This window comes from Carcharhinus amblyrhynchos, unplaced genomic scaffold (assembly GCF_965287045.1).
Source record: "Carcharhinus amblyrhynchos unplaced genomic scaffold, sCarAmb.v2.hapA scaffold_44, whole genome shotgun sequence".
Lineage (NCBI taxonomy): Eukaryota > Metazoa > Chordata > Chondrichthyes > Carcharhiniformes > Carcharhinidae > Carcharhinus > Carcharhinus amblyrhynchos.
The window spans coordinates 3,236,402-3,250,542 of record NW_027649785.1 but is presented as its reverse complement, the minus strand read 5'-3'; the positions used below and the strand labels follow the sequence as shown (position 1 = coordinate 3,250,542).

General features: G+C 41.4%; 1 protein-coding gene across 2 annotated transcripts in view; it reads left to right on the top strand.

The window, feature by feature from the left end:
- LOC145337177 (uncharacterized) overlaps nt 1-14,141 on the top strand; it is a 130,088-nt gene that overhangs the window by 107,713 nt on the left and 8,234 nt on the right. For both annotated transcript variants that reach the window (XM_080181975.1, XM_080181974.1), the window contains exons 25-27: nt 314-425; nt 7,826-7,926; nt 8,063-8,117. In XM_080181975.1, coding sequence (XP_080038101.1) covers nt 314-425; nt 7,826-7,926; nt 8,063-8,117 — 268 coding nt within the window. The remainder of the gene's footprint in view (nt 1-313; nt 426-7,825; nt 7,927-8,062; nt 8,118-14,141) is intronic.

Sequence of the window (14,141 nt, the reverse complement as noted above, 5' to 3'; positions counted from 1 at the left end):
TGGATAACCAGCTTGAAGATGCAAGCAAGGTGATTTTTTTTACAGATGTGGTCACCAAACTGGAGTGCTTCGCATTCTACCTACTGTGTGCTAATATGCATTCGTATGGCTTAGCAGCACAAGTCATAAGTGGCACAATAGCTTCTGGTGTAAGTTAATATTTGAACAACAGTACTAAAATGATGCAACATCACAACAAAAAGGATATTAGCCAGTTTTGGTCATGTAACCTTTGAATAATTGCTGCTCTTGCTAATGTATAACACTGCTCCATACAGAGAGCTTTTCATTATTTCACTGTTTGTCAACACAGGCCATTAATGAAATTCAGAATCTGTGTCAACAAGGGCAAAAACTCTGTTTGGAGAAAAAGCTGCTGATGAAAAAACACAAGGCGCTGTTAAAAATAATCTCGGTGCTCTCTGGTGAGACTTACTTTTCACTAATGTAACTGTTAATTTTAGTGGTTTTATTTGAGGTGATTAAAAGTCAGGCATGTTTGAATGGCTTTTTTTAACATTAGTCACCAGTAAAACTGTGCCATGTGGTGCACCATTTTTCATTAGTCATCTATTGTATTCCTCTTTGCCTGAAGCAGCTCTTAAAAATTTGCTCTTAAAAAAAACTTTACAATCTAAGACAGAAAAATTTGGAAATACATAGCAATCCTGTCAACATTTTTAAAGAGAAATCAGCAGCCAGTTTTTCATGTCATCAAGTGTTGATTTTGTGCAGGGTCCTAGTGGGACCATACCTGGGGTACAGTTACCTTTTTTTAAGGAAGGATATAAACGTGTTGGAAACAGTTCTGAGAAAGGTTGAACAGGCTTGGTTTGTATCCACTGGAGCTTAGAGTAAGAAACAATGTGATTGAAACATACAAGATCTGGAGGGGTTTTGACCAGGTGGATGTGGAGTGGAAGTTTCCTGGGTGAATCTAAAACTAGGAATCACTGTTTGAAAATAAGGGGTTGCCTTTCAAATAGAAATGAGGTGAAATATTTTTTTCTCAAAGGATCATGACTCTTATAGCACATTATTCTTGAAAATGTCGTGCAAGTAGTCTTTGAATATTTTTAAGGCAGAGGCGGATAGAACCTTGGTAACCAAGGTGGGTTATCATGGGTAGGCAGGATGCAGCTTTGAGGTTACTATCATATCAGCCACGATCTTATGAAATGGCATAGCAGGCTGGAAGGACTGAATGGCCTATTCCGCTCCTTTGTATGCTTTTCTGAAATAGCTGGATTAAATAGAAATAAGACTATACTCCCATAACAGTACTCCCATTTTCTTCTATTGGTGTTGATTGAGGAATGATTATTGGCCAGGACATTGAGAGTTTGCTGCTCTTCTCTAAATAATGTCCTGAGATCTTTAATGTCCAACTGAACTACTGAAATAAGCTAACAGTCTTGTCTTAACTTTTCATAAGATGGATGATGTCTTGTATTGCTATTGCCTTGTATCGCTATTGCCTTGTATCTGATAATTGCTGTTATTTGACTCCCAAATCTCTGTTCATCCCCAGTTACTAGCTTCTTGCTATTTATAAAATGCTCATTTATCTTACATGAGTCTAAAGCTGAGGCCTCCTACACTCCTGGACAAAACTGTGGCCAGTTCACTATATTCTTTAGGGAAGGAAATCTGCTATCCTTACCTGGCTGACATTAGAGATTTACAGCATGGAAACAGGCCCTTTTGGCCCAACTTTTGGTCCATGCTGCCCTTTGTTTTTTGTGACTAAGCTGGTCCCAGTTGCCCACATTTGGCCCATATCCCTCAATAGCCATCACGCTCGTGTAACTGTCTAAATGCTTTTTAAAAGACAAAATTGTACCCGCCTCTACTACTACCTCTGGCAGCTTGTTCCAAACACTCTCCACCCTCTGTGTGAAATAATTGCCCCTCTGGACTCTTGTATATCTCTCTCCTCTCACCTAAAACCTGTGCCCTCTAGTTTTAGACTCCCCTACCTTTGGGAAAAGATATTGATTATCTAGCTGATCTATGTCCCATGTTGTTTTATAGACCTCTAAAAGATCATCCCGTAGCCTCCTATGCTCCAGAGAGAAAAATTCCATCTATCCAGCCTGTCCTATAACTCGAATTATCAACTCTTGGTAGCAGCCTAGTAAATCTTTTCTGCACTCTTGCTAGTTTAGTAATGTCCTTTCTATAATAGGGTGACCAGAACTGTACACAGTATTCCAAGTGTGGCCTTACCAGTGTCTTGTACAACTTCAACAAGATGTCCCAACTCAACTTATTCAGTGTTCTGACTGATGAAACCAAGCATGTCAAATGCCGCCTTCACCACTCGTCCACCTGTGATTCCTCCACTTTCACAGAGCTGTCAACATTTACCCCTAGATTTCTTTGTTCTATTTCTCTCTCTAATGCCCTAACGTTAACTAGGTCCTGCCCTGGTTCGATTTACCAAAATGCATCACCTTCCATTTATTTAAATTAAACCCATTTAGTATAGGGCTAACGGGAGGACTTTGAATAGTGTGGATGAACAGAGGGATCTAGGTGTATGTGTACATAGATCCCTGAAAGTTGGGAATCAAGTAGATAAGGTTGTTAAGAAGGCGTACGGTGTCTTGGCGTTTATTGGTAGGGGGATTGAATTTAGGAGTCGCAGCGTCATGTTGCAACTGTACACTACTCTAGTGCAGCCGCACTTGGAGTACTGTGTGCAGTTCTGGTCCCCGCATTACAAGAAGGATGTGGAGGCGTTGGAGAGGGTGCAGAGGAGGTTTACTAGGATGTTGCCTGGTATGGTGGGGAGGTCCTATGAGGAGAGACTGAGGGATTTAGGGTTGTTTTCGTTGGAAAGAAGGCGGCTAAGAGGGGATCTTATTGAAACATATAAGATGATTAGAGGTTTAGATAGGGTGGATAGTGATAGCCTTTTTCCTCGGATGGAGAAAGCTAGCACGAGGGGGCATGGCTTTAAATTAAGGGGGGGGTAGCTACAGGACGGATGTCAGGGGTAGGTTCTTTACCCAGCGGGTGGTGAGGGATTGGAATGCCCTGCCTGCTGCAGTTGTAAATGCGTCTAGTTTGGGGGCGTTTAAGAGATCTCTGGATAGGTTTATGGACGAAAAGGGATTGGTATAGGCTAGTGGGTCATTGTTTTTGTAACTGGTCGGCGCAACATCGTGGGCCGAAGGGCCTGTTCTGCGCTGTAACGTTCTATGTTCTATTTGTCAGCCCACTTGATCAAGATCCCATTGCAATCCGAGATAACTTTCACTGTCCACTATGCCACCACTGTTGGTGTCACCTGCAAACATACTACCCGCGCCTCCTAAATTCTCATCCAAATCATTAATATAAATGACAAATAACAATGAATCCAGCACCCATCCCCGAGGCACACCGTTGGTCACAGGCCTCCAGTTTGAAAATCCTCAGATCCTCAGCAATGTGGTTAACTGCTCCTTGCAAGGATGAAGGATAGGTATGGCAAGTTTTGGGAACGTTGGATAATGAGAGTGTGAGCCTAGTCAAAGAGAAAAGGGAAGCATTTGTCAAAGCTAGGAAGCTGGGAATGCACGAAGCAAGTGTGGAATACAAGGAAAGTAGAAAGAAACTTGAGCAAAGAATAAGGAGGGTTAAAAGGGGTCATGAAAAAGCATTGGCCAGCAAGATTAAAGAAAATCCCAAGGCTTTTTATACATATATAAAGACCAAGAGGGTTGGCCCACTCGAGGATAAGGGAGGAAATCTATTTGTGGAGCCGCCAGAAATGGGTGAGGTATTAAATGAGTACTTTGCATCAGTATTCACCAAAGAGAAGGACTTGGTGGATGATAAGTCTGGGAAAGGATGGGTAGATGGTTTGAGTCATGTTGAGATCAAAAAAGAGGTGGTATTGGGGCTCTTGAGAAACACTAAGGTAGACAAGTCCCCAGGTACTGATGGGATATATCCCAGAATACTGAGAGAGGCAAGAGAGGAAATTGCTGGGGCCTTGAGAGAAAGTTTTGCATCCTTGCTGGCTACAGGAGAGGTGATGTAGAGATGCCGGCGTTGGACTGGGGTAAACACAGTAAGAAGTCTCACAACACCAGGTTTAAGTCCAACCAGTTTATTTGATAGTAATCCCACAAGCTTTCAGAAACGCTGTTCCTTCATCAGGTGTGTGGAAGGTTCTGATCAGAGAAGGGCATGTAAAGTCACACACAGTTTACAGAGTACTGATTAGAATGTGAGTCTTGATTAGAACGAGTTGTCCTGTCTGGAGACAATACACATTTCTTTAACTTATGCTAATGCTATCTCCACTCACGTTGTCTGCATCTTTAATACTTGAATAGCAGGTTAGCTGTAAAGACTCATATTCTAATCAGTATTCTGTAAACTGTGTGTGACTTTACATGCCTTTCTCTGATCAGAACCTTCCACACACCTGACGAAGAAAAGACGGTCAAAGAAAACAGGGTAGCAGTGGAAGGGGACGTTTCTGAACGGAGGGCTGTGACAAGTGGGGTTCCTCAGGGATCAGTGCTGGGACTTTGCTGTTTACAATAAATGATTTGGAGGAAAACGTAATTGGATTGATTAAGCTTGCGGACGACACAAAGGTTGGTGGATTTGCAGATAGCGACGAGGGCCATCAGAAGATACAGCAGGATATAGATCAGTTGGAGACTTGGGTGGAGAGGTGACAGATGGAGTTTAATCCAGACAAATGCGAGGTAATGTATTTTGGAAGGTTTGATACAGATAGGAAATATACAGTAAATGGCAGGACCCTTAAAGAGTATTATTGATAGAGGGATCTGGGTGTACAGGTACACAGGTCATAAAGTGGCAGTGCAGGTGAGATGGTAATCAAAGAAGACATACGGATGCTTGCCTACATCAGCTGGAGCATTGAGTTTAAAAATTGGCAAGTCATGTTGCACCTTTATAGAACCTTAATTAGGCCGCACTTGGAAATAGTGTTCAGTTCTGGTCACTACACTACCAGAAGGATGTGGAGGCTTTAGATGGGGTACAGAAAAGATTTACCAGGATGTTGCCTGGTGTGAAGGGCATTAAGAAATGTGGTTTGTTCTCACTAGAGCGACGGAGGTTGAGGGGAGATCTGATAGAAGTCTACAAGATTATGAGAGGCATGGATAGAGTGGATAGTCAGAAGCTTTTTCCCAGGGTGGAAGAGTCAATTACTAGGGGGCAAAGGTTTAAAGGAGATGTACAAGGGCAGGTGCCTTAGTAATTATTTATCAAAATTTGCTGGACTCTGGGGAAGTGCCAGAGGACTGGAAAACAGCTAATGTTACACTGCTGTTTAAAAAAGGTAGCAGACAAAAGGCAGGGAATTGTAGGCCAGTTAGCTTAACGCCCGTAGTTGGAAAAATGCTAGAATCCATCATCAAAGAAGAAATAGCAAGACACTTAAAAAAGAACGGTTTGATCAAGCAGACGCAGCACAAATTTACTGGATTTCTATGAAGATGTGACTAGTGAGGTAGACAGAGGGGAACCGGTGGATGTGGTGTTTTTAGATTTCCAGAAGGCGTTCGATAAGGTGCCTCACAAAATGTTGCTGCCGAAGGTTAGGGTACGTGGAGTTGGGGGTAGCGTGTTAGCGTGGATTGAGGATTGGCTATCTAACAGGAAGCAGAGAGTTGAAATCAATGGATGCTTTTCTGGTTGGCAGTTGGTGACTAGTGGAGTGCCGCAGGGATTGGTGCAGGGGCCTCAACTGTTTACCATTTACATAGATGATCTGGAGGAGAGGGATGACTGTAGGGTAACAAAATTTGCTGATGACACGAAGATGAGTGGAAAAGCGAATTGTGTGGAGGGCGCGGAAAGTCTGCAGAGGGATCTGGATAGGCTGAGCGAGTGGGCAAGGACTTGGCAGATAGAGTATAACGTTAGCAAATGTGAGGTTATCCACTTTGGTAGAAATAATAGTAGGAGGGATTATTATTTAAAGGGCGAAAAGCTGCAGCATGCTAGGTGCAGAGGGACCTGGGGGTCCTTTTGCACAAATCGCAAAAACTCAGTCTGCAGATGCAGCAGGTGATCAAGAAGGCGAATGGGATGTTGGCCTTTATAGCGAGGGGGATGGAATATAAAAGCAGGGAGGTCTTGCTGCAACTGTACAGGGCACTGGTGAGGCTGCAACTGGAGTAGTGTGTACAGTTTTGGTCCCCTTATTTGCGAAAGGATATATTGGCCTTGGAGGAAGTACGGAGAAGGTTCACCAGGCTGATACCAGAGATGAGGGGGTTAGCTTATGAAGAGAGATTGAATAGACTGGGCCTGTACTCGTTAGAGTTTAGAAGGCTGATGGGGGGATCTTATAGAGACTTACAAGATAATGAAGGGGCTAGATCGGGTAGAGAGATTCTGCTTAGAAAGGAAAACAGAACTAGAGGGCACAGCCTCAAAATAAGGGGGGGGGTGCAATTTAGAACAGAGTTGAGGAGGAACTTCTTCACTCAAAGGGTGGTGAACCTCTGGAATTCTGTGCCCATTGAAGTGGTGGAGGCTACGTTGTTGAATATATTTAAGTCACGGGGAGATAGATTTCTGATAGACAAGGGAATTAAGGGTTATGGGGAGAAAGTAGGAAAGTGGAACTGATCCACTTCAGATCAGCCATGATCTTATTGAATGGCGGGGCAGGCTCGAAGGGCTAGATGGCCTACTCCTGCTCCTATTTCTTATGTTCTTATTTTTACACTGAGAGTAGTGGGTGCCTGGAACTCGTTGCTCGGGGAGGTAGTGGAAGCAGATACAGTAGTGACTTTTAAGGGGCATCTTGACTAATACATGAATAGGATGGGAATAGTGGGACATAGTCCCCAGAAGGATAGAGGGTTTTAGTTAAGTTGGGCAGCATGGTCAGGGTAGGCTTGGAGGGCTGAAGGGCTTGTTCCTGTGCTGTAATTTTCTTTGTTCTTAGCTGAGCAAGCCACTCAGTTCAAGGGCAATTGGAGAAGGGCACAAATGCTGGCCTTGTCGGTGACATATATCATAAAAAGAATAAGATGTACCTTTGCATCTTCCTGCTCTCATCTGCACAATTTGCTGTGCCATCTATCTTAGCGTTGTCAGCCAACAGAGGATCACAAAGTGCCAAAGGAAAGATGTCATCAGTCTCTTAACTTAAATAATTAATTCAGAGGAAACTTCTTTAGCCAGTGATAAAAATGTGGAGCTGGCAACCACATACCATAGATATATATAAGGGGAGACTGGATAACGACGGCAAGAGTCTCTTTGGAGACTGACTTTTTTAAAAGGCCATTGGTGATGGTGAGAAGATATGGAATCTCGCTATCTGAGAAGAGAATCCAGAGAAAACAGGCCAGCATGTTCAGTACTCCCTTCCTCTGTAGCAAAAGTTAGAGAGAGGCTCCTGAACCACACCAGGTGATTTTAACAAAGTTGAGCATCACTGTGCAAACCATCTCACAGAATGAAAGGCTACCGAATAAAAGAAATAAGTATATATAGAACAGTACATTGATAGGTTAGGTGAGGAATGTATAAAGACCATTTAGGCGTATAGACTGTTTTTGTGAATTCTATGTAATCAACTACATTTAAGTGCTTTGTAATTTCAAATTTCATTGTGCTGTTTACTGGAACCACACAGCCTGCAGGATTTGATGCGTGAGATGGCAGGAAATCTTAACATTTCCTGTAGCTGATACAGACTCCGCAAACCTGGTTCAGTGAATTATGCTTAAATCTATGTTTTTTTTAATTTCAAAATACAAAGAACAGGAGTTTGGAGAAACACAAAACCTTGTATACAAATTAAATATGAATGTTATGTATTGCACAGGAGAGAAGAAACTTAAAAATCAGAAAAATGATGCTGCTGTTTGTGAGAGGAGTAGTGGAGGTTATGATCGTAATGAAACCTCGATTTCTCCAGGGCATTCTGTAAGTATGAAATGTTTACTGTGCTTTTTGAATTTATCTCAGACTAATGGGGCTAACAAAGTACTTTGGGAGGGAAGCTCACGTGTAAAATAATTGTGTACATTTAAAATGCTTTTACTTTGCTGTGTGTTTTCAGCTACCATCTGTTGTGAAGGAGGGCAATGAAGAATCCACACTGGTGCCAATAGCTGGTAAGATCTATTTTGTGCTTCTTTCAGTGGCTTGTAACAGAATGACCGTTATTATTCACGCTACACTTATCACCAGAGTAAGCCAATTAATAGGCAAGTGGGTGGAGTTTAATGTGCGATGATGCATTTTGGAAGGTCTCATTCAGGAGGGAAGTATACAGTAAACCCTTAGAAGCTTTAACATACAGAGGGATCTAGGTGTACTTGTCCACCATTCCCTGAAAGTGGCAATACAAGTGGATAAGGCAGTCAGGAAGGTGTATGGCATGCCTGCCTTCATTGCTCAGGACATAAGAATATAAAAATTGGCAAGTCATGTTGCAGATGTATAGAAATTTAATTAGGCCACATTTGGAATATTGCATTCAGTTCTGGTTGTCACACTACCAGTAGGATGTGGAGGCTTTGGAGAAGGTACAGAAAAGGTATACCAGGAGATTGCTTGGTTTGAAGGGTTAGCTATGAGGAGAGATTGGACAAACTTGGTTTGTTCCAACTTGTCGAAAGCTGAGAGGTGACCTGATAAGAGTTTACAAAGTTATGAGTAGAATGGATAGTCGGAGTCTTTTCCCAGGGTAGAAATTTCAATTACTAGGGAACATAGGTTTAAGGTAAAAGAGGGAAAGTTTAGAGCTGTGAAAAGCAAGTTTTTTTTTACACAGAGGGTAATGTGAGCCTGGAATGCACTGCCAGAGGTGGTGGTTAGAAGCAGGTAGAATAGCAATGTTTAAGAAGCATCTTGACATACATGAATAGGCAGGGAATAGAAAGATATGGACTGTGTAGAAGTAGAAGTCTTTAGTTTAGAAAGGTGTCATGTGTCAGCACAGGCTTGACTGAAGGGCCAGTTCCTGTGCTGTATTGTGATTGGAGAGCAGCTTTTTAAATGATGCACAAATTTTTTTACAAACACCAGATTCACCGACAGTGGCAGCTGGACATCATTATTATTCTCCTCTCTAACAGCTGCAGCAACATGAAAGCAAATACCTCCCCATATTACCATAATACTAATTCACTTGTAGCACATTCTAACACAGTAAAATATATCTGTACTTCTCAGGATTCTTATCGGAGAAAATTTCAGTTCTTTAAGTTGGCTGAGCTAAAGCAGATAATGTTGGCTTTGTGACTAAAATTTGGTTGAAGAAATTTTAAGAACAGTTAGCTCCTAGACAGCTGAAGGCTTGGCATCCAATGGTGGGATAATGGCAACTGGAGAGGCAGAAGAAGCCAGAACTGGATTCAAGTGTCATTAGCCTGGAGGGTATTAGAGTGTGACTGGGGGGTGGGGGAGAGGCTAGGGAGTGATTTGATCAAGAGGTTCAGAATTTCAAATCCAAGGCAATGCCAGACTAAGGGCCATTATATACCAGCAAAATGTTCTAAAGCAAAAGATGAGTGCTGTGAATGGTAGAAGGGCAGCTTCCACTTTTTACCCCACCATTGCTTAGTGTCCATTTTCAGCTTTGGGGTCATTTTAACATCATAACAAAAAAGGAGGAGTGTTAAAATGGCACTTTAATGAGTACAAGATAGCCCAAAGAGCTTTACAGTCAATAAGTGTTGTAATGTAGGAGCTATTTTGTATGGAACAAGCTTCCTTTGTGATTGAGGAATAAATATTGTCAAGGAACCAGGACAACTCCATTGTGAAATAGTAATGTTCTGGGTTCATTTAGTATTCATCCAGGAAAGTAGATGGCGCTTCAATTTAATGTCTCATCTCTCTGACAATGTAATATTGCTACAGTACTGCACTAAATATTAGCCTGGATTTTATGCTTGGGTCTCTGGAGCAGGATTTGTATCCACAACTTTCTGACTTGGGGGGATAGGAGTGCTACCAACTGAGCCGGAAGTGACACTATTTTTCAAATAATCTGGGTAGTTCGAGTGCAGACAGGGTAGGTCAAATGTTGTCCTCTGTGCTATAACAATCCCGTGATTCTGTAATGTCCGTGGTTAGTTTATTAGGTGCTTTTCCATTGCTGCTTTCTCAGGGAGAGCATTGGATGTTCCCAAGCCCTGCTAGCATATCACATCTGAACTCATCTGACTTATCAAACTGATTTTTAAAATCTTTCACCCCCATGTTCAAATCATTCCATTTCCTCATCCCTCCCATCTCTTTGCAATCTCCTCCATCTCTATATTCTCTAAGAACTGCATCTCCTACTTATTTCCTCCAATCCACCAACAACTGCCCTGCCTCCAACTGTTCATATAAAGCTGGAAGATTTTCTCCTCTCTAGCCAAATTTTAGTTGCCCATTTTAATATCACTATCTGTTGACTTGGTCAGTTTTCTGTCTGATAACCACCATTTGAAGGGCCTTACAATGCTTTACAATTCAAAAGACACTGTATAAATAATGGGGGATGTTGAAGAAAGGCACTAGTAAATGGGGAGGGTGCACTTGCAGAACTGTGAACAAATATGGAATTGGATAAACTGGAGATGCAAAAAAGATTTAGTCAAGTGATAGCAAAGAGCTATCGGAAGGATTGAACAGATTGGGGTTCTTTTTTATTCTAGAGAAATTGATTAGTGACTTCAGAGATCTTTAAGAATTTGAAAATGGTTAATAGGATAGATGTAAAGAATATATTTCTACTGTAGAGGCAACCAGAAGGGGACATAAAAATATGGTAGCCTCAAATAAATCCAATAAAGAATTCAGGAGAATCATCTTTATCTGCAGAGTGGTTAGAACAAGTAACTTGCCACCTCAAGGAGTGGTTTGAGGTGGCTAGTTAGATAAACAGATTATGAAGAAGGAACAAATAGAAGGAAAGCAGGTTAGATGAGGGGGCGGGGGCACAGCATGAATCCATTGGGTTGAATCGCCAGTTTCTGTGCTATTAATATTATGTAATATGACACAAGCTGTTTTTGTCCTCCTCAACCTGTTTGCACTACATAAGGCAGTATTTCACTAGACATGTAGAAAAGTGAAGATGCTGGCTGGAAAATGGTTTACTTGATGTGTGGTGAAATTTCAGTGCCATGATGGTTAAAAATGTAGAAAATAGGAGTAGGAGGTAGCCATTGGGTATGATCATGGCTGAACCTCTATCTCAACGTCCCCCATACCCTTGATGCCTTTCACATCTTGAAATCTTCTATTTCAGCCTCCACTGCCTTCTGTGGTAGAGAATTCCGCAGGTCCAAGAGGAGGCGATAGCCTAGGGATATTATAGCTAGGTCATTAATCCAAAAACTCAACTGCGGACCTGGGTTCGAATCCCGTCATGGCAGATGGTGGAATTTGAATTCAGTAAAAACTATCTGGAATTAAGAATCTGCTGAACACCATAAAACCATTGTCAGTTGTCAGAAAAGTCCATCTGGTTCACTAATGACCTTTAGAGAGAGACATTTACTGTCCTTGTCTGGTCTGGCCTATACGTGACTTCTGAGCCACAACAATATGGTTGACTCTCAACTGTTTTCTGAACAATAGCAACTAGGGATGGGCAAAAAATGCTGGCCAGCCACTGATGCCCATATCCCATGAATGAACAAAAAAAGCTTCACCAACCTCTGAGTGAGGAGGCTTCTCATCTCCTACCCTGTATGCTGAGATTATGACCCTTTGTTCTAAACCCACTCCTCCCCACAGGCAGAGGAAATGATATTCTTGCATCAATCTGTCCAGCCCATTCAGAATTCTAAACTTTTCGATTTGATTCCCCCTCATTCTTCCAAATTTCATTGAATGTAGAGTCAGTCAACCCAACCTCTCTTCAGCTGAAAATTCTGCCATCCCAGGAATCAGTCTCGTGAACCTTCACTGTGGTCCCTCTATGGCAAGTCTGTCCTTCCTTAGATAAGATGATCAAAATTGCACACAGTACTCCAGCTGTAATCTCACCAAGGTTTTGTATAGCTGCAGTAAGACGTCCTTGCTCCTGTACTTGGGTCCTCTTGCAACAAAGGCCGACATACCATTTGCCTTCCTACCTGTTTGCTGCACCTGCACATTTGCTTAATGTAGGATATCCAGGTTCCTTCATACGTCTACATTTGCCAATCTATCGCCATTTAAATAATACTCTGCCAAACTGTTTCTCCGTCTGGAAGTGAATAACATGGCATTTATCCACATTATACTACATCTGCTGTGTATTTACCAGCTTATTCAACTTGTCTAAATCGCTTTCAAGCCTCTTAAGGTTCTCCTCGCTGCTCCCATCAAGTTTCTTATCATGAGCAAACTTGGAAATATTACATTTGATTCCCTCGTTTAAACCCTTAATGTATATTGTGAATAGCTAGGGCCCAAGCACTGATCCCTGTGGGTCACACACATCACTGCCTGCCGCCTGAAAAATTCCATTTATTCCTACTCTGTTTCCTAGTTGCTAAACAATTTTCAATCCATGTCATTATATTATCCCCAATTCCATGCACTTTAATTTTGCACACTAATTTTTTATGTGGGGCTTTATCAAAAGCTTTCTAAAAATCCAAGTGCATTACACCCACTTGTTCACCCCGATCTATTCTTCTAATTACATCGTCAAAAATTCCAATAGGTTTGTCACACGTGATTTCCCTTTCATAAATCCATGCTGACTTTGTCTAATCCTGTTGATTTTTCTAAGCATCTTGTTATTGCATCCTCTGTAAGAGACCCTCGTATTTTCCCTAGGCTAACCAGTCTGTAATTCTGTTTTCTCCCTCCCTCTTTTTTTTAAATAGAGGGTTGCATTCGCCACCCTCTGTTGGGATTCAACAGAATTTCGGAAGATGATGATCATTGCATCCATTATTTTCATGACCACTTCTTTCAGTACCCTGGATGTGGATTATCAGCACTACTTTTCGAGGAATCTTAATTTCCTTCAATTCCTCCTTCTCACGCAACCCTTAGTTCCTTAGGATTTCTGCAAAATTATTTGTGTTTTTCTGTGAAGACAGAATTAAAGTGATTGTTCAATTGCTTAGCCATTTCCTCGCTCTCTATTATAAATGCTTCTGTCTTGGACTGTAAGGAACCCATCTTTGCTCATCTTTTTGTTTTCATATATTCATAGATGCTTTTACATCCCATTTTTACTTTACTTGCAGATTTAAATTTCTAAATTCCCCCTTTTAATCAATCTTTTGCTTCTCTGCTGAATTCTGAATTGCTCCCAATCATCAGGCTTGCTATTTTTTCCTAGCAACATTATGTGACTGTACTTTGGATCTAATACTATCCTAATTTCTTCCGTAAGCCATGGTTGGGCTGCTTTTCTTGTTTTGCTCTTGCACCAAAGGAATGGAAAACTGTTGAAATGCACATATTTGTTCTTAAATATTAGTCATCGCCTAGCTACCATCATGACTTTGAATGAAGTCCTCAGTCTGTCTTCGCTAGCTCGCACCTTATACCTTTGTTGTTTCCTTTTTAGATTTAGGACCCTAGTTTCAGATTTAACTTCTTCACTTTCCATCCTAATGAAGAATTGGTCATGTTTCCTAAAGATTATTAATTAATGCTTTCTCATTGCATAATATCAAATCTAGGATAGCATGTTCTCCAGTTTCTTCCTCAACATACTGGTCTAAAAGAAATCTCAATAACACTCATGAATTCATCCACCACATTGTTCCTAATTTGATTTGTCCAGTCTATCTATAGATTAAAGTCACCCATGATTACTGTAGAACTTTTGTTACATGCACCTCTAACTTCCTGTTTAATGCCATCCTTTTTTTTAGCACTACTGTTTGGAGGCTATAGACACCTTCCACGAATGTTTTCCAACTCTTGGTGCTTCTTAGCTCCATCCAAACTGATTCTCCATCTAGATTTTCTGAGCCAATATCCTCTGTCACTTCATCCTTAACTAACAATGTCACCCCACCTCCTTTTTCCTTTTTGCCTGTCCTTTCTAAATATCAAATATCCTTCGAAAATCAGTTCCCAACCTTCCCTGCAACCATGTCTCCATAATCATATACCAGTGTATACCAATTTGCACTATTGATTTTTCTACCACCTTATGAACGCTTCTGCATTCAGATGCAGTG